At 39.3% G+C, this 27,937-nt stretch overlaps 1 protein-coding gene across 1 annotated transcript in view; it reads left to right on the top strand.

Moving 5' to 3' along the window:
* The window catches only part of LOC117296416, an 83,444-nt gene that overhangs the window by 14,734 nt on the left and 40,773 nt on the right, over positions 1 to 27,937 (top strand). The window contains exons 14-36 of the mRNA XM_033779323.1: positions 227 to 277; positions 1,378 to 1,506; positions 2,050 to 2,343; positions 2,863 to 3,063; positions 4,131 to 4,256; positions 5,212 to 5,502; positions 5,678 to 5,872; positions 6,939 to 6,971; positions 7,856 to 8,008; positions 10,301 to 10,591; positions 10,812 to 11,213; positions 11,629 to 11,831; positions 13,984 to 14,091; positions 15,845 to 15,970; positions 17,589 to 17,745; positions 18,248 to 18,439; positions 19,552 to 19,748; positions 20,473 to 20,671; positions 21,102 to 21,155; positions 21,713 to 21,754; positions 22,933 to 23,120; positions 23,505 to 23,645; positions 25,760 to 25,895. Of these exons, the coding sequence (XP_033635214.1) occupies positions 227 to 277; positions 1,378 to 1,506; positions 2,050 to 2,343; positions 2,863 to 3,063; positions 4,131 to 4,256; positions 5,212 to 5,502; positions 5,678 to 5,872; positions 6,939 to 6,971; positions 7,856 to 8,008; positions 10,301 to 10,591; positions 10,812 to 11,213; positions 11,629 to 11,831; positions 13,984 to 14,091; positions 15,845 to 15,970; positions 17,589 to 17,745; positions 18,248 to 18,439; positions 19,552 to 19,748; positions 20,473 to 20,671; positions 21,102 to 21,155; positions 21,713 to 21,754; positions 22,933 to 23,120; positions 23,505 to 23,645; positions 25,760 to 25,895 (3,909 nt within the window). The remainder of the gene's footprint in view (positions 1 to 226; positions 278 to 1,377; positions 1,507 to 2,049; positions 2,344 to 2,862; positions 3,064 to 4,130; positions 4,257 to 5,211; positions 5,503 to 5,677; positions 5,873 to 6,938; positions 6,972 to 7,855; positions 8,009 to 10,300; positions 10,592 to 10,811; positions 11,214 to 11,628; positions 11,832 to 13,983; positions 14,092 to 15,844; positions 15,971 to 17,588; positions 17,746 to 18,247; positions 18,440 to 19,551; positions 19,749 to 20,472; positions 20,672 to 21,101; positions 21,156 to 21,712; positions 21,755 to 22,932; positions 23,121 to 23,504; positions 23,646 to 25,759; positions 25,896 to 27,937) is intronic.

Genomic DNA, 27,937 nt, shown 5'->3' with positions numbered 1-27,937 from the left:
ACCAGTTGATCGTCCTTTTTTGAGGTCGCATCTTTTTTTTAGATTATTTCTTACATTTTTACATTATACATTTTTATATTTTTTTGCATTTTTACATTTTTACAGACAATCTTTCTTTGTATTTCTCATAAAACTGACTAATCTATTTATCAATTTATAACAACATTAAGTAATGACTAACCCTGGACTTACATGTATTCCTGCTTTTTTCTTTCCTTCTGTGTAGCCTCAAGCACTCTTCAGTTTTTCATCTTCATGAATCAGATGCTAGCCAATCGTAAGTTGACAACAAATTCGGCATCTCCAGTAATTTCTTTTGTATCAACGTTAATTGATATAGCTTAAAACAGTTTTAGCTCGCACAAAGATTTTTCGCTGCAAAACTGCGTTATTAATCCTTCTTGCAGGCAGAAATTTTACTCTGACCTTAAGTATGTAAACTGCGTCAACCATGGTAATTGTGATAGTGTAAAAACAGTTTTGTTTCGTAATCAGTTTCTTGAATGTGATGACCTTGATACTCTCGGTCTGCTACTCAGATCGTTCTGACAATCCCTCTGTTTCATACTTTGACAGGATGGTATGGGGGTTGTCCGAGAGTGTCGGGGTTATCCTGTTTCTTTATTTACGTGTTAATATCCCTTATACTGTATATTTGATGTAATTTTTATAAGTCTTTTTATCTTCTCCATTTGTGGAGGTTTTGAGGAAATAAATAAATAAATAAATAAATAAATTATCGTTGTCTCTATTACAGAGCTGCTAACTCTCCTTGATTCTGCAAAACGCTCGCTGAAAACAAACCAATCTTTCCATGTTCCGATGAACAATTTTGACAACCTCCCTGATTATGGAAACTTGTTCCCTATTGTAATAAATGTAATTCTAAATATCTCCTCGATTGTTGAACCAAACCTCTCTGATTGCTTGATGCAAATGTTGGTGGCTCTGCTTCAAGGTAACTCAACCGCCCTTGGTCTTTTTCGACCTAATTGCAGACTTAAACTTTTTAAATTTGATTTTTTTTGATTTTTTTTTTTTTTTAATATTGTTTTAAAATTATTATTATTTGTTTTCTTCATTTATTTATATTATTTTTCATTTAATTAGTTAATTTATTTTTATTTTTAATTTTGTTTTCTGTTTTTTTTTAAAATAAATGAAACGATTTTACAAATAATACTCAAACTGTCATCCCTGTCAAAGTGTACTACGTCAGCTCTGGGCTGTATTACTCCCCAGGAAGCTGTGAAAGATTAAAGGAATGTTATTGGCTCAATGACCAGGGCACTAAGTGTAAAGCGAATTGACATGGTTATTGTAAAATGCGCTATATGCGCTACTTACTTTCATTATAATAATTATTTCACCCTCCAGCCAAGAAGACTTGCCATGAGTTTAAGGAGCTCGGTTACGAGTTGGACGGTGTTTACTTAATCGACCCGGATGAGAAGGAAGGAGAACGACCTTTCACTGTCTTCTGTGAGATGGAAAAGCAGAATGAAGGTAAGAGGAACTTTATTTGTTTTCCAGTTGAAGCAAATTTTTAAAAATACGCAATGTTTCCAGAGTCATGGAAAATCCTTGAGTATAGGTAATATCAGGCAACTTTTCAGCAGAAAAGCGCCCAGCAGCCGATTTCCAGAAATGCTTAGGATTAATCCTATCTCAAGTTAGGACTAGTAACTAGTCCTAACCTAGGGTTTAACTGAAGGCTCGAATGTTACAGTGCGAGGATGGGATTTGCCATAAGTCCTTAGATTAATCCTAAGTTAGGAAGAATTTTGTGAAATCGACAGCTGCCTTTTTAAAAAAAGGAAGGAGGTTTTTTTTCTTTTTTTTTCTGTTTAAATGGGCGGCCTACACATTTTTAAAGTCAACCTGCTAGGCTAATTTTGAATTTGTTTTATTTTTGTGTCTGAGATAGTATCAATTTCTTGTCTAAAAGGAGGCGGCCTCAAAAACGAAGCGGGCGGAGGCTGTTTTACTTTTTTTGGCCTTACAAGACTCCATCTTATTTTTTCAAGTTTCGATTTTTCCCATCATCAGGAATCACCGTTGTCCACCATGACCTCAGCGACCAACGAACCCAAGTCAATGGCTACGAAGAACCAGGTAGCTACGCCAGGAAAATTAACTATCGAGCTACCTCGAGACAAATCGATAACTTGAAGGCTGTTTCCGGTAAATGTGAACAGGAGCTCATGTACGAGTGTCAAGGGTCTGCGTTTCACGTCGGCACGGTTCTCAACCATTGGTGGGTGTCATTCAATGGGGATAAAATGCCAAACTGGGGTGGGGCCCCGTGCGATTTCGATGGGTGTGCTTGCAAGTCTGATTCGAGTGAGTATAAATTGTTTCATAGTTTGAATGGTTCTGTTAAAGGCAGTGGACACTATTGGTAATTACTCAAAATAATTATTAGCATACAGCCTTACTTGGTAACGAGTAATGGGGAGAGGTAGATAGTATAAAACATTAAGAGAAACGGCTCCCTCTGAAGTAACGTAGTTTTCGAGAAAGAAGCAATATTTCACGAAGGTCGATTTCGAGACATCAAGAATTAGATTTTGAGGTGCCGAAATCAAGCATCTGAAAGCACACAACTTCTCGTGACAAGGGCGTTTTTTTCTTCCATTATCTCCCAACTTTGACGACCAATTGAGCTCAAATTTTCACAGGTTTTGTTACTTTATGCATATACATCAAGTGAGAAGACTGGTCTTTGACAATTACCAATTGTGTCCAGTGTTTTTAATTCTGCAACTAATTTACCCATATTTTCAAAGAAACTAAAACAATTACTTCAATGAAGAGAGAGTGTGTTTGGTTTAGTGTTTACTGTCTATTTCATGTTGACAGGTTGCGTCGACAACCTCAAATGCAACTGTGACAAAGATGACAATGTCATGCGTAAGGACGGTGGCAAGCTGGATGACAAGGACAAGCTACCCGTCTCCGAGCTTCGCTTCGGTGACACTGGCAGCGCTGAGGAGATGGGGTACTACACTCTAGGAGCATTGAAATGCTGGGATGCCTCTGAAAAGAAAATAACAAGGCGCTGTAAGCTGTTTATGGTTTATGGTCTATTAATGTCATCACTGAATTGCACCATAATTTACAATCGTTAACAATATTTCAACACAAAATACAGTATGAAAGCAATATGAAAACCCAAAACAAAGGTCTTGCAGGAATGTATCAAGAGCATATCAACAAGTAAAAAACAGAAAAGCAAAACAATTGTCAAGCATTGTTCTTACTTGCGCAAATGTTTAATAATTGTCTTTGGTCGTTTGTAATTTTCTTAAGCATTTTTTAATTTGTTTTTCTTAAATTGGTCTGTATTTTTTTCTTAACTTACTTAATATTTTTAGCCTCTGTGAAGCGCCTCGGGACCCTCTTGGGGTTAAGGGCGCTATATAAAAGCCGTTTATTATTATTATTAATACAGTTTAAAAATGGGATTTAAGTCTAACCCTCGAGTTAGGATTAATCCCAGTGTTTCGTGAAATCAGTCGCAGGAGATTGGTGAGGTAGGGCAAGGGGCTGTTTCAAAATCTGATCGTCTTACGTAGTTGAGTTGTATTCAGAAAATCTCACAAAATGTTCGCCTTCTCTCAACAAGCCTTAAATGGAAAATGTGTACAAATTGATAATTAAAAATACACCAAAATCCACAAAGAAATAAACGTTTTTTCCTGGAGACTCTCAGAAACCTGAAAACTGATTCATCTAAGAATTAGTAACTCAGATTGGGTCAAAAACTATCCACACAGATTACTTCCAAGGGAATCCTTTCTCAAAATAGTTTATTCTGTCAACAGCTGCAGTGCCTCTCACCCAGTAAGTTTTCTACGATCTTTCATTATTTGAAACTTCCAGATCTATGACACTGCCATTAAGGCTATTATTTTAATATGAATTAGACATTTACCCTGGTCTAGGGTCATGGGTTCGATTCCAATCCGAGTTACATGCCTGTGATCTTTTTTCACAGAACTCGGGTAAGTACCGAGTATACAGCGCTGACACACATCGGTGTATATGGGTAAAATCAAAATGAATATTCTTTATCCCCGATGCAAAGTTAACATCTATTTATTTGATTGATTTGTCCCCCTACACAGTCTTGCTCAAATCTTGCAGTGAAATCAAAAGGGATGATCCTTTTGCGCTGAGTGGTAACTACCATATAAGACCTTCAGACTCCAAGGATGAATTCCTCGTCTATTGTGACATGTCCGGCACTGAAGGTATGTTTATTTCAGATCTTTCATGGCCATTAAAAAATACTAATAAGATTAGCGTGAAAGTTCATCTGTGTTGGTAGTTAGATACAATTTAGGTAAACTTTTGATCATTACACTGAAAATTATCTTCATACCTGAAATTTTCGATCGACACTTCGGTCTTCATCAGCAGGATGCCGCGGATGTTCTACCAGTGACCTTTCGGACTGGTGATCCCAAGACTGGGTCATAGTCATATACTTTAAGATATTATGGCATGTTGTGGCCTAGCGGTTAAGAGCACCGGATTCAAACTCTGGTGGGTTCGGGTCCCAGTCTTGACACGTGTGTCGCTGAGCAAGACACTTAACTGTGAAGCTTCGTCCTTGGGACACAAAGCCGTTTGTACCGTGTTTTCTTTAGTGTGCGTGAAAGAACCCAGTGCACTTATCGTAAAGAGAACGGGGTTCGCCCGGTGTTCCTGGTTTCATTGGCAGCGTATTGCGCCAAAGCATTTTGTAAACCATTATATGGTACTTGGGTCTCATAGTTCAAACGTAGTCTCACATACCTTGCCGTAAATACTGTGCCTTAAGCGTCACCGAGTGACGGATATGCACGCCTTATAAGAAGCCACTATTATTATTATTATAAGCGTGGTCTACCAAATGCTTTTTTATGTCATGGCCAAGCTGTTTTGAGTGCAACCTACCGATTATAAAGGGGGTAACCCTGTTTCAGCCTCAAGAGTAGAAGGCAACGTGCCCCTACGGTGGCAGTTGATTTGGGTCGATAGGATTCCCTTTACCAAAGAAAAAATGCCTTGGTGCCCTTGCCCTTTCAAAAACGAAGCGTACAGGCCTGAATCAACCCTGACCTCGAAGCACAGCTACAGATCGAACATATTTGATGATAACACAAATAATAATAATAATACTTTTGGATTTGAAATTTCTTTGACCGATCTCACTTTCTTTAGGAGTGACGGTCGTTTACCCCGACAAAGGAGAGACTCTTCAAATCGATGGTTTCTACGAGGAGCCCGGAACCTGGTCGCGAACGATCCAATATGGCGCATCGGAGCCGCAGCTCAAAGCCCTGACAACGGTTTCTACTACCTGTAAACAATACATCAGCCACGGTTGTTACGGCTCACTCCATCACAGCAGCGAGACTGGCAAGATGTACACATGGTGGGAGTCTAGAACGGGAGTGAAGATGATGAATTGGGGGGAGGTGGCTGATGGCTGCCAGTGCTCTGTCAGTAACAGTAAGTCTAGATCCCACAGGGGTGTCGTGGCTGGCCGACACTCTCGCACAAAGATATTGACAAATTAGGGAGACCCCCAATATTAGGACATACCTCCCAACATTAGGACATATCTCGTTTAATAAATAAAAAAACTGGTTATTAAATACATTTTTGTGTGACTTGCCTTTTTTAGCTTGTAAGGGAGGTCCAAGCACAAAGTGTAACTGTGACGTCAACACTCAGAGCTACATGACGGACGAAGGTTACCTGACCGATAAAAGTAAACTGCCTGTGAGTGGGATCCGCTCTGGTGATGTCAGCGATGATAAGGGACTGGAATATGGAACGGCCAAGCTGGGGCCGCTGATGTGTCAAGACGCCGGTTCAAGTGAGTCTGTTTGAGATTTCCTTTACTCTTTCAATAAGGAAATAAAAAGAGTGGCGACCAGTTCTTAAACGGCCGTTTAAGAACGAGTCCCCACTCTTTTATTCCCATTCATGAATGCCCTGTTGTTAAAAAGAGTAAAGGAAGACAATCTGTTTGTTAAGCGAATTTTCGAAGTTTGTACACTTTAAACAACTTTTGTAACATTTTGTTTGGTGCATTTTTGGTTGTGTGCATGCGCTGGTTCTAGTAGCTATATATATCAGCATAAGTAAACTGGCGTAAATGAGCTTGCGCGCCCAGCACCGTTTAAACATCCCCTTGTGGAGTGCTTTCCACCAAAAGGAATAGCAAAACTGTCAGGGATATATGAATAATAAGGGAATCAATGTGTGGTGAAGAAGTTTTCAACTAGTGGTTTTATCCCAACGAGGCCATGGTTCTTGATAATTTTATCGAGACGAAGTAGCGCGTGATGTGGCACAACTGTTTCAGCCGTTGCTCTCGACCAATAGGAATGAAGAAACTGTCTTCAAAAAACAGGTGCAAGCTGGCGTGTCACGCCCATGTTCCAACACTTTTTACTGGTCATAAACAAAGGTTTATACACACCCACGTGACGCGCTCTCCACCAATAGGAATAGCGAAACTGTCTTGGATATATAAATAATAAATATTCCCAGTGGCTTCTTATACAGCGCTCGTACCCATCACTCAGTGAACCTCAATGCACTTCAACATTTATTTTTTTCCTGCAAGGTGTGTTGGACTAAGTTTGAAGTACATGTATGAGACCTTACTCCTTTTGACAATCAAAACCAGGAACACCGGGGCGAACCCCTTCTCCTTTCGATAAGTGCACTGGGTTCTTTTACGTGCGTTGCACAACACACGGGGCCAACGGCTTAATCCAAAGAACCAAGCAATAATTCTGTACATTCGGGGAGCTGTATTTTTAAACCAAGAGGAAATCGTCTATCGATGTTCAGAATTTTTTTCATTTGAATAAAATCTCATCCTTGTACCGTCACATCTCTGACCACAGGTCGTTTGTTCTTTCTCTTTACAGATGAACAGACCAGTAGAGCTCTCGCCGAAGCAGGTTGGACTATTTACTCACAAGATATATTTTGTATTTTAGATCAAATTGCATTTTTATTGATGTAATGTTTTTAGGGAATGTTTACTCCTATTGTTATAATTCTCTTTCTTATTTTTTAATTTGTCCATACAATTGTAATTGCTAAAATGTTTACTAGTGCCCTTTTTTCAGCGCCCTAGATCATGTCAACATGACGAAGGCGCTATATAAAGTTTTGGTTTTATTATTATTATAATCAATAACAAGAGATAATCTATTTTCCTCTCTTAACCTTTGGCCGATTCCCATTTGACCGACAATGTGGGAGGATATAAAAACTTGTTGGACTATAAAAGTATCATTATTATCATTGCATTTTTTTCTCTCTCCACATATTTAAAAACAATTACACACAAAAGAGAAACACAAAACGTAAAAATAGTATGAAGAAGACTAGTCTAGGAGAATATTTTTTTTGTATCAAAGAGAAAATTGTTTACTGCTACAGATGTTTGACAACAAAATGTAAAATTTTCATATGACCACATGGTCGTTGTAGTATCTTGCCTGCCCCGAAATGCCATGGAGCGTTTAACAGATTTTTGTAGATGGGCGTAGTGCAAACTAAGCACAACAATTTGATAGTTTATAGAAACTAAAGCTCCTGGGCCTAATTTCATTAAGCTGTTAAGCATAAAAAATCGCTAAGCACGGAAGGGTTACCAGTCTAAACACCATGTAATGTATACTTTTTGTAACTGGTTCCCTGCTCAGCATCATCCTCTGCTGAGCATCACGAAAGATGGACCTTGGTTGGGAAGGTGTAAGAGCAAAAGCGTAGCTGAACTTTGCCAAACTTTAAGTGACTCTCCCTATATAAATAACTTGAACTCCATTTATTTCAGATGACGTCTGTGACGAAATCACAACGGAAGGCAACGTAGAACGTTATCTCTCGGTAGGAGACTTTAAAGATTTTCACTTTGACCTGTACGGTTTGGGAAAAGCTACTGTGAATCTAGCCGAAGCTAGTTCTTTGTCTGCGTCTTACAAAATTGGTGAGTCCACTCGGGAACAGCACGCAGTAGTTGTAGGTATACCGAAGTGCGCTGCAAAGCAGAGCGCTACAAAAAGAGCTCAGTCCGAAGCGCTACAAAAAGAGCTCAGTCTGAAGCGCTACAAAAAGAGCTCAGTCCGAAGCGCTACAAAAAGAGCTCAGTCCGAAGCGCTACAAAAAGAGCTCAGTCCAAAGCGCTACAAAAAGAGCTCAGTCCGAAGCGCTACAAAAAGAGCTCAGTCCGAAGCGCTACAAAAAGAGCTCAGTCCGAAGCGCTACAAAAAGAGCTCAGTCCGAAGCGCTACAAAAAGAGCTCAGTCCGAAGCGCTACAAAAAGAGCTCAGTCCGAAGCGCTACAAAAAGAGCTCAGTCCGAAGCGCTACAAAAAGAGCTCAGTCCGAAGCGCTGCAAAAAGAGCTCAGTCCGAAGCGCTACAAAAAGAGCTCAGTCTGAAGCGCTACAAAAAGAGCTCAGTCTGAAGCGCTGCAAAAAGAGCTCAGTCCGAAGCGCTACAAAAAGAGCTCAGTCTGAAGCGCTACAAAAAGAGCTCAGTCCGAAGCGCTGCAAAAAGAGCTCAGTCCGAAGCGCTACAAAAAGAGCTCAGTCTGAAGCGCTACAAAAAGAGCTCAGTCTGAAGCGCTACAAAAAGAGCTCAGTCCGAAGTGCTGCAAAAAGAGCTCAGTCCGAAGCGCTACAAAAAGAGCTCAGTCCGAAGCGCTACAAAAAGAGCTCAGTCCGAAGCGCTACAAAAAGAGCTCAGTCCGAAGCGCTACAAAAAGAGCTCAGTCCGAAGCGCTGCAAAAAGAGCTCAGTCCGAAGCGCTGCAAAAAGAGCTCAGTCCGAAGCGCTACAAAAAGAGCTCAGTCCGAAGCGCTACAAAAAGAGCTCAGTCCGAAGCGCTGCAAAAAGAGCTCAGTCCGAAGCGCTACAAAAAGAGCTCAGTCCGAAGCGCTACAAAAAGAGCTCAGTCCGAAGCGCTGCAAAAAGAGCTCAGTCTGAAGTGCTACAAAAAGAGCTCAGTCTGAAGCGCTACAAAAAGAGCTCAGTCCGAAGCGCTACAAAAAGAGCTCAGTCTGAAGCGCTACAAAAAGAGCTCAGTCTGAAGCGCTACAAAAAGAGCTCAGTCTGAAGCGCTACAAAAAGAGCTCAGTCTGAAGCACTACAAAAAGAGCTCAGTCTGAAGCGCTACAAAAAGAGCTCAGTCTGAAGCGCTACAAAAAGAGCTCAGTCCGAAGCGCTACAAAAAGAGCTCAGTCTGAAGCGCTACAAAAAGAGCTCAGTCTGAAGCGCTACAAAAAGAGCTCAGTCTGAAGCGCTACAAAAAGAGCTCAGTCTGAAGCGCTACAAAAAGAGCTCAGTCCGAAGCGCTACAAAAAGAGCTCAGTCCGAAGCGCTACAAAAAGAGCTCAGTCTGAAGCGCTGCAAAAAGAGCTCAGTCTGAAGCGCTACAAAAAGAGCTCAGTCTGAAGCGCTACAAAAAGAGCTCAGTCTGAAGCGCTACAAAAAGAGCTCAGTCCGAAGCGCTACAAAAAGAGCTCAGTCTGAAGCGCTACAAAAAGAGCTCAGTCTGAAGCGCTACAAAAAGAGCTCAGTCCGAAGCGCTACAAAAAGAGCTCAGTCCGAAGCGCTACAAAAAGAGCTCAGTCCGAAGCGCTACAAAAAGAGCTCAGTCTGAAGCGCTACAAAAAGAGCTCAGTCTGAAGCGCTACAAAAAGAGCTCAGTCCGAAGCGCTACAAAAAGAGCTCAGTCCTGTACTTAATTCAACTTGTAAGAAACCACCAAAAGCAAAGTATTTTCTTTGAACGCAAGGGACCAATTTGGTAATTGTCAAAGACAAGTATTCTCACTTGGTGTGGTCCAACATAAGCATAACAAAACAAATCTGTGAAAATTTGGACTCAATTGGTCATCAAAGGTGCAAGAGAATACTGACAGAAAAAAACCCTTGTTGCACAAATTTGTGTGTTTTCAGATGCCTATAATAAAAGGCTTCAGGCCTGAAGTCTTTTAATGTTTGAGTTAGAAATGACCTCTTTTTCAAAAACTACTGTACTTCAGAGGGAGCCGTTTCTCACAATGTTTTATACTATCAACAGCTCTCCATACTGCTTGTTACCAAGTAAGTTTTCATGCTAACACTTACTTTGAGTAATTTGACCAATAGCGTCCAGTGCATTTAAAACATAACAGTAGTGAATTAACAGATGAATAAATAAAGTAGCACAGGGCAAGGGAAGATGCCATAAGACGTTTATACTGTGAAGTTCTTCCCCCTATTTTTTCTTTCTTCAGAAATTGGAACGGACTTGGACAAACAAAAAGTGATCCTGAGCCTGTGCAATGACGACAGCAAGTGTTCTGTCGCAGAAGAGAAATCCTTTACTTCCTCCACCAGTAGTGATGGTGTGGAACGTAGCTTCACTGTCAACGTTAAGAGCGAGAACATCGTGCTGCAATCTGGAGACGAGGCCTTGAGTTTTACCAGGCCTCGTCAGGATGGAGCGACACACTTGGAGCCCAAGTATTTCACCTTCTCAACAGAAGAAGCGATCAGCTGGAAGTTTGACTGTCCATCTTTCAAATGTAAGAGGGATTTTTTTTTATTTAGCCACCAAAACTGAGTTTGATGAACTTTAGACACTGACAAGCCACTTGAATATAATTTATAAAATAAAGATAAAAAAACACCAAATAAGAATTAAAAATTACTGTGCAGCAGATCAGAATGATGGATAACGGCTCCAGGTATTTATGAATATTAAATAAACAAGTTTGAATGACATCTTTATCATTGGCATTCTAGATATCTGCAGTGTAAAAGACGCAATCACATGCGCGGATAAAAAACCACGCATCAAGACGGTCCGCTATGGAGTCCCGGCCGCGAACCCGTGCAACGAAGCAGTAGATTATTCACAGTGCAGCGGCATGTCACTGCTGAACAAAAAATCTGTGAGTCAATTGTGTTCGGGGAAGTCCTGTTTCTACATGAAGAAATCTTTGGAGGATGGCCAGTGCACTGCTCAAGGGATGGTTCTTAAGGTGGAATATGAATGCGACTACAAGGAGGGTAGGACGTTAGACTTGGCCAACCCATGCAATAGTAACCCATGCCAGAACTCTGGGACGTGTGACTCCCCAGACGGTGAAGACACCTACAGTTGCGAGTGTGGACAATACTTTACGGGACTCAACTGTGAAACAGGTTAGGATTCTTATTAAGACAGTGGACACTATTGGAATTTGTCAAAGACTAGTCTTCTCACTTGGTGTATCTCAACTATGCATAAAATAAAACATCTGTGAAAATTGGAGCTCAATCGGTCATCGAACTTGCGAGATAATAATGCAAGAAAAAACACCGTTGTCATACAAAGTTGTGTGCTTTCAGATGCTTGATTTCGAGACCCCAATTTCTAATTCTGAGGTCTCGAAATCAAATTTGCGGAAAGTCACTTCTTTCTCGAAAACTACGTCACTTAAAGGAACACGTTGCCTTGGATCGGACGATTTGGTCTTTGAAAAGCGTTTGAAACTGCTTGTTATGAAATGCATATTAAAAATAAAATATTTAAAATAAACCGGCTCAATAATAAAAATACACCCTGTTGTTTGTGCAGAACTGGTGTCTTGCAGTGCCTGGGGCGACCCTCACTACCAAAACTTCGCACGGCAGAATTATGACTTCATGGGTAATTGCACATACGTGTTAGCCCAAGACTGCATAGAACGTCGCTTTAAAGTTCTAGTGAGGAATGAGTCGCCTAAGAAGAACCCTGCCGTTTCCAGCACTGTTATGGTTGAAGTTATTTTAGATCTTGTGGTAAGTGGCTCGCATTTCAATCGTTTTTTTTTTTATGACATTGTTTTGTTTCATTACAAATTTCTCCCATTTAAACGAATTTGAGTTTGAGCAAAGTTTCCGGCTCAAGACAAGTGTCTAACCCATACTCTGGTGACTTGGCCATAATTAGAGTGTCATGGCTGAGTGTAATCATCGAATTCAAGTTCTGGTTGTTTGTTAACGCCCTTTTCAAAACCATGGCTTCTGCATTGGATTCAGCTCAGGCTAGATTGGCCCCGCGGTTGTTTCGACAATTCCGCGTGCTTTGCGTATACGCTCATGGATTCAAACAAGAGGACGGAGCCTCAATCCGAATCCACAGCTGAAGCAGTTGTTTTGAAAAGTCGTCAGAATGTGGGTGAGAATTAGTGCTGGGCGAATAGTGAAATTTTGATATTCGGATACCGCTGGCCAACTATCCAAAATTAACCGGATATTAGAATAGTTTTTTCGCCGCTAGAGGGCGCTATAAAAAAGAAATGTTAATGAGATCGTATGGGCGGATTGATATTAGTTTTAGACAGTGTCACTGGGTTCATTCATAAAAATAACCGGATCTAATTTAAAGATGGCGATTTGCTTTTTCTTTTGATCGTGATTGACTCTACGTGAAGGAAAACTTTCGTAATCTTTGAACAAATTACGTCACAAATGTTATTGTTTAACACTTCACGGAGGTGAGCATAGTTAAATACTTAATTTATGCTGTTTTATGCTGCCTTAATAGAAGTTTCATAAGGATTCAGACAAAACATTCCTATCAGTTGTCGCCCGACGTCCACAGATATTCGGATATTAAAAGAATATCCGGTTACTTGGTTGTAATTACAGAACTATCCGGTTTATAAACAGGTATTCGCGCCCTATGCGGATATCCGGTTAAGAAAAAAAAGGCATTCGCGGTTACGGATAGGAAAACCTATTCGCCGTTAACCGGACTTTCGAATAATTCACCCAGGCCTAGTGAGAATCCCCGTCGTGACACTTGTGTCCTTGAGCAAGACACTTTACTATAATTGCTTCTCTTCACCCAGGGGTATAAATGGGTACATGTGAGAATAGAGGTTGTATATTGTGTATGAAAAAGCCTTTGGAGCGCTATGGTTGCCCAGGGTTGTATACTCCCCAGGGAGCTGAGAGAGATAAAAGGAATGGGGCACCAATGTACAGCGCATTGAGACGGTTTTTATTGTGAAATGCACTTACAGATAATAATATAATAATAATAATAAATAATAAACTACAGCATTTATAAGGCGCACTTTATTGAAAAAGAGAAACATTCAAAGGCGCTGGTCAAGTTTTGTCAAGATGTTGGAAAGCAAGCAAGAACAAGTGTGTTTTGAATTTCTGCTGGAAGAGAGTGATGTTGTGGATTTGTCTGATGTATTCCGGAAGTGAGTTACAGAGTCTGGGTGCTACATGAGTAAGCCCTGTCCCCCCGTAACTGGCCAGGCAAGTTCGAGGAACATGGAGCGTATTGTTAATAGATCTTAGACCTGGTCTAGTTGTACGGGGTGTCAAGAGATCGTGTATGTAGGTGGGAGCTGAACCATGTAGTGCCTTGAATGTGAGATATAAGAACTTAAATTATTTATTTTTTTATTAACATGATTAAGCTTGCTAGGCTGCTGTGCTGCATCACACAAAAGCATTTATCATGAAGTACCGTTCTTTATTGATAAAGTGTGGAAGTGTCGTGGCCGAGCGGTTAAGAGCACCGAATTCAAACTCTGGTGTTTCTGATCAGCAGAGTGTGGGTTCAAAACCCCAGCCGTGACACCTGTGTCCTTATGGGACGTAAAGCCGGATGGGACGTAAAGCCGTTGGTCCCATGTGTTGTTTAAACGCATGTAAAAGAACCCAGTGCACTTGTCGAAAAGAGAAGGGGTTCGCCCCGGTGTTCCTGGCTGGATTGGCAGCATATTGCGCCACAGCACCCTGTAAACCATTACATTGTGCTTAAGGATTAGGTCTTATATTATCTCAGAAATCGCCCCCACTCCTTGCAGTAATAATACCTGGCGCTTTGTATCCTTTGGCAAAAGGCGCGTTATAAATACGGTTATTATTATTATTATTATTATTAAAATTCAAAATGTACTCTCATATTTTTTGTTCTTTCACCAAGGTAATTGAAATGAAGCAAGGTGGAGAAATCGTGGTCGATGATGTGCCTCAGTCTTCACCAACAGTTATTGAGGATACTTTCTCTATAACCGACAAGGGCGATATCATTGTAAGTTTGATTTTTTATTATTATTATTATTATTATTTATTCAGCCATTTCGACAATACATGACAATACAAAAAATACTTCCAGATGGGCTAGGAGAAACAAGAGCAAAATAATGACTGTGGTCCATAGACCTGCCTCCCCACATCTGGTTGTAATACCAGTAATAAAACATATATGTATTAAACAATTATGTACAAAAAGATGGGAAAGTTAATTATAAATAAAACGTCTATGTACATCAAAAGTTGGCAACTAAAACACAAAATAGTATAAAGCATGGACTATGTGAGATTAGAACCAGTTTTAGGAGTGTAAAATTTGAGAAAGTAAACAACAAACTAACAACAAACAAAAACAGAAAAGTTCCTAAAAACATAAATAATGTAAAAGAATATCCATTCCAAGTAGAATGCAAATTAAATTTAAGTGACCAAATCTATTAAGAGAAAAGAAAACCTTTATTATTATTATTAGTTATCGCGCAAGTGGAACACGGCAAAACAAAAAATAGAGGACAAAACATAGAAAACTCATTATTAACATTTAAACCATAAACCTCCACTTTGTGACAGACTTATGCATTGTATCTTGCAATCTTTTTTTCTAATTCATAATGGGCCATATTTTTGACCGCGTGAGGGCGCTCTCAATCACTTCCGGGGGTATATTCATTCATACCCAAAACAGTTTTTAAAGATTGGAACACATTATAACCACAGACATCTAATCCATCACAGACAATAAGACTTTTAAAGGAGCCGTTATAATCCACCTCTAATGCAAATTGAAACTACGGCGCAACAAAAGTGACAGAACGCCTATTAATTTGTGCAGGGCGAATCGCGTGTACCCCCGGAAGTGATCAAAATACTATTTATAGCGCCCTTCGCGCGGTCAAAAATAAGGGGCATTAAACTTTACTAAATTAACAATGGAAAAAAAATTTGGCCGTTGTTGATCAAACCTACATCTAAATCTTCTTTGTCGACAAAATGCAAAGGTTAAGTAATAATTCTGGTTGGTCAGTGTTTTGACCAAAAACAAACGTATTTAAAACAAGTTATTTCCTTGTTCGACAAGCTAAAAAACGCTTCTGCATCTTTTTTTTTTTTTTTAATTGTCTTTTTTTTTATAATGTCTAATTTTGTTTGGGGTTTTTGTAGTGCCTTTTTGGTAATTTTTATATACCTGCTCCCTTGTGTAAAATGTGTATGTTTAACTTTAATGCCTGTTTTATTTTTTATTTTAAAATATTTACATATATAGTAATAATAACTGTATTGTTTCTCTCAGTATGCATCCACAATTCGGCATTTTTGGCCGCCATGGTTGCATTTTTAATTATAATAATAATAATAATTATTTGGGGGGCTAATCATCCTTACTCGCAGCTATGTAAGAGATGAATTGCGAAGGACGCGGCTACAATGTGTTCGAGAAGCAGGTATGCAAGGGGGCCTTTGGCTGCCAACCACATCAACCCATTATGACCACGGAGCACAGCCAAGATCAAAAGTGTTTGATTTTTCCCGAGGGAGGAAAACCGGATGGTCTGGGAAAACCCTCGTGGCACAGCAGAGAACCAACGCACAACTCAACTCACATAATGGCCCTGGCCGGGAATCGAAACAGGGGTCACCTTGGTGAGAGGCGAGCACTTTACGCACAAGCCAACCATGCCACCCTTTATTAATAAACCAATAATAATAATAATTATGCACTGCATTATTACCTTGTTCTTATTCCGTTGCAGGAGCTTGTGGCACCTGAATTTCAGCTGACGGTGACGTGGAACAACAAAAATAACGTCGAAGTGTTTCTCCCAAAGTATTCAGGGGATATCTGTGGATTATGCGGTAACACCATTGGAGAACCCGAGGTACATGACCACATTTGCCCAATTCTCAATCACAATCATTGTTTCCACGCTCTCTCCTTGTCAAAGGATTTTGATACCTTTTGAAGATCATGTTTTCGGCCATAACCATAGAGCTATAAATATTGACTAGAGCGCTAACACCCCATTATAAACGCACTAAGGTTTTGAAGCCGTGTGGGCACATCCATGTTTATGTTCAAACCAATACAAAAGCTTGAAATTTTGTACGGCAATTGTACGGCTATTTGCATGTTAGTGCGTTTGTTCTTTTCTATGTGTCATCAAACCAAAAAATGCAGCAAATGCGAACGCATAATCTGCTGATCAGCGTACAAACTGCGAGTGTCATGTGCATCATGTTTAAAAGGCGCGTATACTTTTTTAGTATGTCAATCAAGTTGAAGTTACGGTTTTCAGAGCGCAGAAGTACGCGAGTGGACAGTCGCATACGTAAGCGCACAAGCCGAATGTAAAGAAATTGCGGCAATGTGTGTTCTCTTAAAATTAAAATCGTACTGAATTCACGCAACACATCAAACATGTCTGCGCCCAAGGTGGTTTCAAAACACAGAGCAAGTTAGCGCTCTAGTCAATATATATAGCTCTATGGCCATGACATGAATCCCTACTCACTGGAATGAAGATGTATGCAATATAATCTACCTGTAGAAGTTTCAGCTTCATTAGTTAGTTTTTGAGAAAAAAGTGACAATCACAGAGCATTGTTTTCAGGAGAGTCGCGAAAATACATTGTAAAGACTAAAATAATTTTCGTCTCATTATGACGAAAGTTATTTCCGTGACATTGTTTTACTCATTTCTAAAAAGCTACAGCACCTTGGCAAGGAATATTATAAGTCAAGCTTTCTACAATCATTATCTTCAAACCGTGTCAGTTGAAAGTAAATTTGTGGACATTTGTGGACATATATTAATTTTATAATAGATGTTAAATTTGCATCGGGGATAAAGAATATTAATTTTTTGGTTTTTACCCATACACCGATGTGTGTTAGCACTGTATACTCAGTACTTTCCCAAGTCCTCTGAAAAAATACCACATGCATTTTTAATCGGGTGGGATTCGAACCCACGACCCTTGCAATTCTAGAGCAGTGTCTTACCAAGTAGACTACCGTGATCGCCTAGTAGCTAGAGGCAGTTCGAGTCCTATGTTGTGTTTGGTATTGTGTTTGGTGTCGTACAAAAAGTACCCAAACCCCTTAAAGACTGTGTACACTATTGGTAATTGTCTAAGACCAGTCTTCCCACTTTGTGAAAATTTGAGCTCAATCGCTCGTCGAAGTTGCGAGATAATAATGAAAGAAAAAACACCCTTGTCACTGGAAGTTGTGTGCTTTCAGATGCTTGATTTCGAGACCTCAAATTCAAAATCTGAGGTCTGGAAATCAAATTCATGGGAAATTACTTCTATGTTACTTCAGAGGGCGCAGTTTCTCATAATGTTTTGTACTATCAACAGCTCCCCATTACTTGTTACCAATTATGGTTGTATGCTAATAAGTGTTTTGAGAAATTACCAATAGTGTCCAGTGCCTTTAAACCTGGAAATTGTGTTGTACCTGATTATGAAGCCTTGCTTGTTATGATTGAACAGGTGAAGGACCCAGTTCTATTCAGCAATAGGTGGCAGGTAGGGGAATGCAAATCAAATACCGCTGTTGGAGAACGGTCCAATCCAGCAGAATCGGCTGAGACTCTAGCTTTTAGAAGAAGCATTGCTGAGACATTTTGCAAAGCCATCTCAGTCAGTGGTAAGTTGCTTTACTTGGTTTGTTTTATTTTATTGTGCACCCAAGTACGCCTATACTCCTCTGGAAGGATGTTCTTATTGGAAGATACTGTAGATAATAATAATAATAATAATTATAAATAATAATAAGACTCGTAATGCGCACATATCCCCCCTGCTGGGTGTTCAAGGCGCAGTAAACACCAAAAACAAACAAAACAAAGAAAACAGACACAACAAAATTAATCCTTGAAAACCTGTGACATAAGATAAGTTTGAGAAGAGATTTGAGTTGTACAAAGACAAGATCTAAGATTAAGTGGTCGAGTGTTCCAGATGGGTGGCGCAGCTGAAGAAAAAGACCCGTCACCCAATGAGTGTCGAGACTTGGGTTCAAAGAGGAGAAGCATGGAGCTTGATCGAAGATATCTTGATAGAGTGTAAACTTGAAGTACTTCAGAAATATAGTGGGGAGCATTGACAGATTACTGATGTTTTTTTTTCTTCGTTACTTATTCTCTCAGATCCTTTTGAGAGAATATGTCCACAATTATACCGCGACATGAAATCGAAATACTTGAATTGGTGCATTTTTGACAACACACAAAAAAGCATCCAGACTTATTGCTCTTACATCCAAGAGTACAAGAGGAAATGTGACGAGGAAAGCAGTGAAATGTTCCCAACCAACTGGATGAAAGAGAACACTGAATGCTGTAAGTGGGATTTGAATCTTTATTCATAAATACCTTAGACAGTTTATCCTTTCTGATTGGTCGAGAGGACATCACGTGGGGGTGTTTGAACAGATGATATAACACCAGTAAAAAGTGTTGAAACATGGGCGTGACACGCGAGCTTGCACCTGTTCTTACAGGTTTCTTAGACAGTTTCTTCATTCCTATTGGTCGAGAGCCACGGCTGAAACAGTTGTACCACATCACGCGATACGCACGATGCGCACAGCATCTCCTTATAAGGAGTATTTTACCAGAGGGCCTAACCATTTCATAGCTGGAGGGGTGTTGTGTTGAAAGAAATCATTGAACAATTATAATTTTTGCATTTATTTTACGTTTTTGACCAAAAAGTGTTGATGTTTTTTGACCGAAAAAGGTATTTATGAATGGGAATCAAAGTGTGTTGAGTTGGTTTCAACTAGTGGTTTAAACCCGCCGAGGCCTGGTTCTTGATAATTTACCTCGACTTCGTCTCGGTAAAATTATCAAGAACCAGACCTCGGCAGGGTTTAAACCACTAGTTGAAAATCCTCTTCACCACACATTGATTCCCTTAATAATAATAATAATAATAATAATAATAGTGGCTTTGCTATTATCATTTATTTGGCCATTTCACAAAGTACAATAGCAATATTTGCAAACAAAATTTTAGTTATGGAAAAAAAACAAAAAACAGAACTACATGTTGGCATACAGGCTAATTACCAACTAAAATAAAGCACTGGTCCTGAATGAAGATGACTGACATAAGGTTTGGATACAACAAGAAACATGTGAAGAATAGATGAGAGAGTAGGTTAGATTGGGTAAGGACAGAACATAGGGTGGGAGATGGAACAGCAGGGAACTAGGGACAGAGACAACCCACTTCAAGCTGGCCAGAATTTAACAATAGAGTACTTAAACACTGTGACCTGAAAGTCTGTCAATCCAAACTTGAGATAGGAGCATAATAAAGAAATAATGTACTATAAATAAAATGGATAGATATGAATATCATAGAAATATCATTACATGGTGTTACCGCAAACCTATTAGTTTTCTAATATTTATAGTTTCATTTATTTTGTATGTTATGTGTGCAGATCAAGGATGTCCATCCCATCTGAACTCAACCACATGCAAGTCATGCGAGTCTACTTGTGCGTCTTTACGTCTCCCACAAACGTGCACACAAGTGTGTAACTCGGGATGTCAATGCCCGGCCGGTCATTACGAAGAGGATAACGAGTGTGTACTTGAGGAGCAATGTGGATGCGCATTCGAGGGAAAGTACTATGAGGTACGGATAGAATTTTTAAGTTTTTGTTCAAATGCAAGTTTCCCCAAAACAAGTCTAAAACATAGGATTCGAACTGCCTCTAGCTACCTAGCAATCTTGGTGGTCTAGTTGGTAAGACACTGCTCTAGAGTTTGAAAGGTCGTGGATTTAAATCCCACCCGAATATTACGCCTGTGATTTTTTTCACAGAACTCGGGGGGGGGGGGGGGGGGAAAGTATACGGTGCTAACCCACATCGGTGTAAGGGTGAACCAAAATTAGTATTTTTTATCCCCGATGCAAATTTAACATCTTTTAAAGAAACATTACAGAATTGGTTTTTGCTAATAAAAAAGTTGCTGGCAGTGTAACCACTTTATGTAATCCACTATATACATAAACTGACGAAGTTGTAGAAATTTGAGATTGATTGGCCATCTGGGTCACAAAAAAATAGTGGAAAACTGATTAAACATTTTGCCCGACATCAATTTAAAACTAAAATAAAATGATCACTGATAAACTCCAAACAGGAAGTTATTTTTGTTTTTATTTCTCATCAAATATGACATTTCAGACAGAAATATTTCAAGGGATGTTTTCTACTACATGTATCATCATCATTAGACCGTGTAGGTTTTATGTAAACCTGTGATCTTGGACAACTTTTTTCTTTAAACCAATTCTGTAATGTTCCTTTAAACTAATTCTAATGAAGTATTTGTGTGTTTTGTTTGTTCCTTAGTTGGGCTCGGAGTTCCTGTCCGCGGATTGTCAAATTCTCCACACCTGTGTTAAAGGTAACAAAGTCCAAAGAACAACACCCACTGATCGGTTATGCCACTCGACCAATCCAAACACTCTGTGCCAGGTGACTAACGGGGTCACAGAGTGTACCTGCATGGACGGATTTGAACCTAGTACCGACAAGTCAACATGTAACGGTAAGTTTTCTCAAACATATATTCTGGTTTATTTATTAACTGCACTGGCGGCCAAGCAGACTGAAAAGTTAACATTAACAAGTGAAAAATAGTTCATATATGTAATAAAAATACATGTAATATTGGTTAAAAAATTGCATGAAAAACCACAAAATCAAACACAACAAGCTCGAACGGACACTGGCGGCCAAGCTGTCCAAAAAGTACACATTACAAGTAAAACTGGTTCATAAACTGAGTCTTGAATTTTGAATGGTTATACTCTCTTATATATGTATTTTTTTTTACGATAATTTAGAATAAGAGCTTTTTTTAATTTGTTTTTTTATTGGTTTATATACAAACAAAATGATAAGCAGCAATATATGTGTGAAGCATTTTTTGATGAGTGTTTTTATAGTTGTATAAATTTGTTTGTATTTGCTTACAGCTATCTCAAACCAAGGCCTGGTCAGAACAGGGCGATTCTTTAACTTCTGGGGTGGTAAGTGAACATCAATAACGTTCTGAGAAATAATAATAATAATTAGAGAGTTATGTTGCACATTTCCACAAAAAAGGCGAAGTCTTATGGCCGCCGCTCGTTCTCATATTTTTCACCCTCACTCTGGAACAACTTACCGCACAACATCAGAACTGCTCCAAACATCTGCTGAAAACTTACCTGTTTACTCATTAATTTTTGTAAAGCGCTTCGGGACTGTTGTGTGAAGCGCTATATAAGTGCCGTTCATTATTATTATTAAAAATGATCAATCGAGCTTAACAACATGAAGAATTCAAAACATTAAATACAAATTTAAAAGTCTATATACAAGCATATTTACATAAAAGCAAGATTAAAAAGAAAGTCTTCATGTTTGGCTTTAAAAATATCAATGGATTGAGAGTGTTGACTCTCAGATGGCAGTACATTTGTACGACAACAACAGCAACAACAACAACAAAGGCGGCGACAACAGCAACAGAAACAGCAAAAACAAATTAAAATGTCTGAGTTCTTCTGTTAAAACTTTTTTATATTTTTGTTTACTGTGACAGGAGGATTTGGCAATGACAAACGTCGAAGGAGAGATGCAATTAGTGAGTATGAGCAAACTGTCTGATTTTCTGTCTGATTGGTCTGCCATTCGTTGGGTGTCGTGGCCGAGCGTTTAAGAGCATCAAACTCAAGCTCTGGTGTTTCTGTTCAGCAGAGTGTGGGTTCGAGTCCTGGTCATGACACTTGTGTCCTTAAGCAAGATACTATACTATAACTATTTTTCACTCAGGGAATAAATGGGTACCTGCGAGGGTAGAGGTTGATATTGTGTATGAAAAAGCCACTGGAGCACCGCGACAGCCCAGGGCTGTATACTCGACCCCAGGGAGCTGAGAAAGATTTAAGCAATGTTATTGACCCCAATGTAAAGCACATTGAGATGTATAAATTAAAAATTATGCAAAAAATAGTTAATGGACTGACGTTTTGACCCTAGCAGTCTCTCTTTAGCCTTTGAGAAAGACTCTGCCCAGGGTCGGAACTTCAGGTCATTAACTATTTTTTGCATTTATACCATCGGTCCTTTTGGTTAGTAAGTTGTTTGCAACAGCTAATTCTATTTTCTCATAATAAGAACTCGTTGTTATTATTATTGTTAAATATTATAAACCACAAGGAAAACTGGCTGGGTAAATTTTAAATGATTTGGGTGTTGAACAAAGAAAATTTACTGCAGTGGACTTAAACCAACGACCTTCCACCAACTGAGCCTTTGTTGGCGGTCTCCCTATTTTGTCCATACATGTATCTTTGTTATTATAGGTTTTCTCGGTCAAATTCGGCAAATGAGCAGTCAATTTAATTTTCATGCGTTCGAATTAAAGCTGTTTTGCTCTTCCAGTTGTTACTGCGTTTCAAATTCAGAATCGGCCAGTCAATTTCGTTTTGGGTTGAGTCAAATTCCTTAAGCACTCTGTTCAATTTAGCGTAGCGTCAGTCTTTTTCGTGACACACACGCCTAAAGAATTTGAATGCTGCTTTGATGAATTGTTAAAGTGAATGATTATTTTGTTAATTCGAATGACGCAACATTACATTTGACTAATCCCAAAACGAAATCGAATGACCCTTTTGAGTAGCATTCGTTTTTTGCGCGAAATAGAATAGCTTAGTGGTTAAATTGGCTGCTCTTTTTTCCGAAATTGACCGAGAAAACCTATATTATATCAACCAAAATTAGAGACTGCTTAAAATTGTGGCCTTATCCATTGTAAACCAGGTGAAGACTGCAATGTGGAGCTTGGCATAACCTCGGGTAAAATACCTCTTTCTAAAATCACGGCGTCATCCAGCAAGAATCAGCTTTCAACAGCGAGTTCGGCACGCCCTGGTACCCCCAACTCCTGGATACCCAGAACGAACAACAACAACCAATGGATCATGGTGGACATCAATATTCCAACAGAGGTAAGGCCCCAAAAAAAAAAAAAAATGATTAGAGTCCCTGCCCGCTTCTTTTTTTATAGGTTGCCTCAATTTTTGTTTCCCCCTTTTTTTTTTTTGGGAAAAACAAAATCAAAGTATTATTTTAACTTAAAACTTACACGGTCTGTTGATGATTCAATACATGTAGTTGGAAACATCCCTCGGAATACGCGAAATAAGATTATTTATTTCTCACAAAATATGACATTTCAGACATAAATATTTCAATGGATGTTTACTACTATCATCATCATTAGACCGTGTAAGTTTTATGTTAATCTGTGATCTTCGCGATTTTTGTTTCTTACCAATTCTGTAACGTTCCTTTAAGTAGAATAAGTGGGTGATATTTCTAACTTTCTCTAGATTACTGGTGTGACTACTTGGGGTGGACAACGAGAGAAGAGAGGTGTGATTACTGACGGCTGGGTGTCGGCCTACGGAGTGGAACTTGGCATGGATGGTCAAACGTGGACAGGTGTTCATGATGTTCAAGGCCGTCAACAGGTATTTAAAAAAAGGGCCAAATTTCATGATAATAATAATAATCTAAGCATTTATATAGCGTTCTTACACAGAAACGGTACCACAACGCTTTACAACACTGTACAATCAATAATACAGCCTTTAAGCACACAAATTTAATAAGCAGAAACAACTTCTTCTTATCAAAAATAGGTTATTACCAGCCCGAATGGTACACTGGTCATTTCTTGCTCGGCCAAGAAATTGGCTAAGAATATTTTCTGAGAAGCCTGCAGCCCATTTTGTGAAATGCTAGGATTAATTATTATTATTATTATTATTGGTTTATTAAAAATCAAACGTAGCAGCCAAAAGGCTGAATTGTGTTTAGGTTTACAATATAAAAATACATTCAAACATCAAAAACCAGCAAATATACAACACGAGATTATAAAAATAGAGTAGATGTGAATATAAAATTAAAAAAACTGTAAGTATATACATTACAAATATTTACACAATGAAAACAAGTTATCTACAGGCCAGAACAATTATTTGTGATTGAGCAGCTCAACTAGGAAGGGGATGCAACTGTTTTTGAAACGGTTAGTCCTACATTTAATTGTACAAAGTTTATTCGAATTTCTCAGGTTGTTCTTTCTAGGTGGGGAAGCCATTGTTTATATCTGTCAGAAGTGAGGAGGGATTTACCAAAATTAACGAAGAGCTGCTCAAGTCTAACATCCATGGCAGGGAGGCCAAGCTGGGAATAAATTTCAGCAAAAGACTTAGTTTCACAGTAATCGTAGGACAAGATAATACGAAGAGCCTTGCACTGCAACTTTTCAAGGCATCCAAGTTGAGACTTAGTGAGGCTTGAATACCAGACTGGGCAAGCATATTCAATAGTTTGTCTAACATACATAATATATACACTCAACAAATCATCAATAGAACTGCAGCACCGTTTTAATTGGTGAAGAAGGTACAATTTATAGTTGAAGGCTTTGCACATTGAACTTATCTGGGTATCCCATTTAAGATTACTCTGTAGATGAACCCCAAGAATTTTCATACAGCTTGTGGTAGTGATGGCTGAATTACCAATATGGAAACTAGGTGGTACAGCTGGGGTGCGTTGGAAACAATACTCAAGCTTGACACTTGGGAGGGATTGATTGCATGTTGTTAGTGTCAGCCCACTGTTGGAGACAGTCTAATTCGTTTTGCAACCAATAGCATTCTCAGAGTTTTAAAAGACTGGCTAAGGGTCATGTCATCGTCATACTTATAGTGAGTAACCTCTTGATGATCAGTGACAAAATCATTAAACATGACCAAAAAGGCAATCGGTCCAATTTTGGTACCTTGTGGGACACCGGCTTTGACGGTTTCCCAGTTTGAAAGTGTCCCATTATACCGCACTGCCTGTGAACGAGAAGATAACAAACTACAAATCCATGGTAAATAGAGGTTCTCGCACCTAAATGAATGAACTTTCAATTAAAATGTGATGGTCAATACGATCAAAAGCTTTACTAAAATCGGCAGTGATCAAGGCAGCAGAATGCTTAGGAACATCAAAGGCCTTTTGAATGTCATCCAAAGGTTTGATCATTAATAAGTTTAATCATATGGAATTTAGAAGATGCTTTTACTGAATGCTCCTACTTGGAAGTTTATGCTTTTACTTTTTGCTCGTACTTGTCCGTAATTACTACTTTTTTATTCATACGACCCAATATCCTGCTTAGCAGCTCTGTGATGTTGGGCTGTGATATATAATCCTAAATTCTAACTGCCCCTCTAGCTGTACCTGGAATTCTTAGTAGTCTAGTTGATAAGACACGTATGCTCTAGAATTGCAAAGATCATAGGTTTGAATCCCAACAGAGTAATATGCCAGTGAGTTTTTTCACTGGATTCGGGAAAGTACTGAGTATACAGTGCTAACACACATTGGTGTAAAATGTATGTATATGGGTAAAACCAAACTTAATTCTGGTTCTGAGAATTCATCACTACAATAACCTATCTTTCTGAAAGTGTGTATATACTCAGCACCTTGAGTACCTTGTTGGTAGATACGTGCGCTATGTAAGACTTCGTTATTTTTATAGTTTTTTGTCTTGTTCTGTCCCATTTATCTTTGCCAGTTTTCGGGAAACATCGACGCGATCTCTCCACAGACCAATATGTTGAAAGAGATGGAACGTGCACGCTTTGTACGTATCATTCCTATATCGTGGCATGGACAAACACGCTTGCAGTTTGAGGTCATTGGATGTAAACGTGAGTGTAAACATAAACTTGAATTATTGGTTGTTTTTTATTTATTTTACACTCAACAGCAGAAATAGGGACAATAACTGGATGGCAAGGAAACGGGAAGAGTTGTCATGGATGTGATTTCTCTGTTTTTGTTTACCGGAAATAATTTTTCTTTTTTAAATTATATTTTATAACTTGGATCAAAGTCATAAGAAAATGAAGACAAAACCATATTGAACCCCACACATTGCAGAGTAGGGCTTTCAGAACAAAAGATAAATGTATATTTGGTTTGCGGTAACACCATGTGTGTATCTACTTGCCAGGTAGAGTTGTTCTTAGGGAACTGTCTTGCTTTATTCAACTACCGTCTCGATCCTGACGGTGACTAGAGCAAGCTAGTCGAAACATTGAGACCAATTTCAGAACTGACTCCACGGCAGTACAGTTAATTACGATCCTATAAGCTAAAGTAGTAGTCCAGTCTAATTTCTATACCATCCGCCCTGGTAATAGTTAAAAAGCAGGACAGTTCTTTTCAGACTTGAGAAGTCTCCCGAACTTCCGATTATCTACTCCACGGCAGTAGAATAAAGCAAGACAGTTCCCTAAGAACAACTCTACCTGGCAAGTAGATACACACATGGTGTTACCGCAAACCAAATATACATTGATACCTCACCATGCAATGCCTCAAATCCTATAAAAGATAACTGAATGTACATGTATGCAGGCTTCATACCCACAAGCTTTCACGCGCGCAAGCTTTCATGATTTGTGCTCGCAAGCTTTCACAGTTTTTTTCAACAGCCTATCACATCCCTGAGTTGTTTAGTTTTAGATTTGTGAGTAAAACCTCATGCAATCAGTTAGTGACTGAAAACCCAATCTACTTGCAAGGCTTCCGGACTGAGGCGGGATGCGAACCGGGGACTACAGAGGTGATAGGCAGGGATAGAATACACTGGACCAAAACCTGATACGCCCCCGTTGATAGAAGTAAAATTTAAGTTTTAATAAGTGGAAATTTGTACGGTGATAAGCAACCTGGCAATCTCAGTGGTCTAGTTGGTAAGACACTGCTCTAGCATGCAAAGGTCGTGGGTTCAAATCCCGTCTGAGTAATATGCTCTGTTTTTTACAGAGCTCAGGAAAGTTAATATAACAAGTATAAGTTCTTCGGACTATTACTGTTATATCTATCTGGTAATGAAACCTAGGGACTCTCAATTTGTTTGTGTCTTTTTTTCCATGAAGAGCAATGTGATTCAGAGGTCGGTGGTTTCCCGGTCAACCGCCACATCTCATCCGACAACTGGTTCGTCGTCAACAGCGCAGAAACCATCACTGCGTGGGCGTGGTCAAGTCCTGGAAGGTAATCCGCGCTCGAAATGAGCCCTTCGAGGCATGGGTGCTCCGCCCCGAGAAGTCGGACCCGAAAAAATTCCTTCTCGTAGGGAGCACTCACATCCCCGCCGGTCCGGTCGACGAGGAAGTGGAATTTGAACTGGATGAAAACCAGCGCATACCCGTTAAGACAGGAGATGTTGTTGGGTTTTTTGTACGAGCACAATCCTCTGTACTCCAGCGAAGAAGGCGAAGATGGACAGTGGATTCTTGTGGGTGAACATCCGGGACCATACCAAGTATTGAGATGATGCGGCCCGGGGCGCATATCAAGTTTACTGGGGGCCGGCCCGTCGTGCCTTTTTCAGCTGTTGCCGTATTGGAGCGTGAGTAGAAAGTCCGAAAAATGATGGTGATCTTTTTCCTTGACTTTAAAAGTTTAACCATCAATGAGGACAGGTGTTTCTCTTGCTCTGTTATTGTTCTCAATTGTCTTAAAGGCACTGGACACTATTGGTAATTACTCAAATAATTACTAGCATCAAACATTACTGGTAACAGAGTAATGGGAAAGTTAATTGAAAACCATGTGAGAATGGCTCCCTCTGAAGTAACATAGTTTTCCAGAAAGAAGTAATTTTCCACCGAATTTGAATTTTGAGACCTCCGAATTAGAATTTGAGGTCTCAAGCAATCTGAAAGCACACAGCTTCGTG

This window comes from Asterias rubens, chromosome 11 (assembly GCF_902459465.1).
Source record: "Asterias rubens chromosome 11, eAstRub1.3, whole genome shotgun sequence".
Classification (NCBI taxonomy): domain Eukaryota; kingdom Metazoa; phylum Echinodermata; class Asteroidea; order Forcipulatida; family Asteriidae; genus Asterias; species Asterias rubens.
This window is presented reverse-complemented; position numbering and strand designations above follow the sequence as displayed.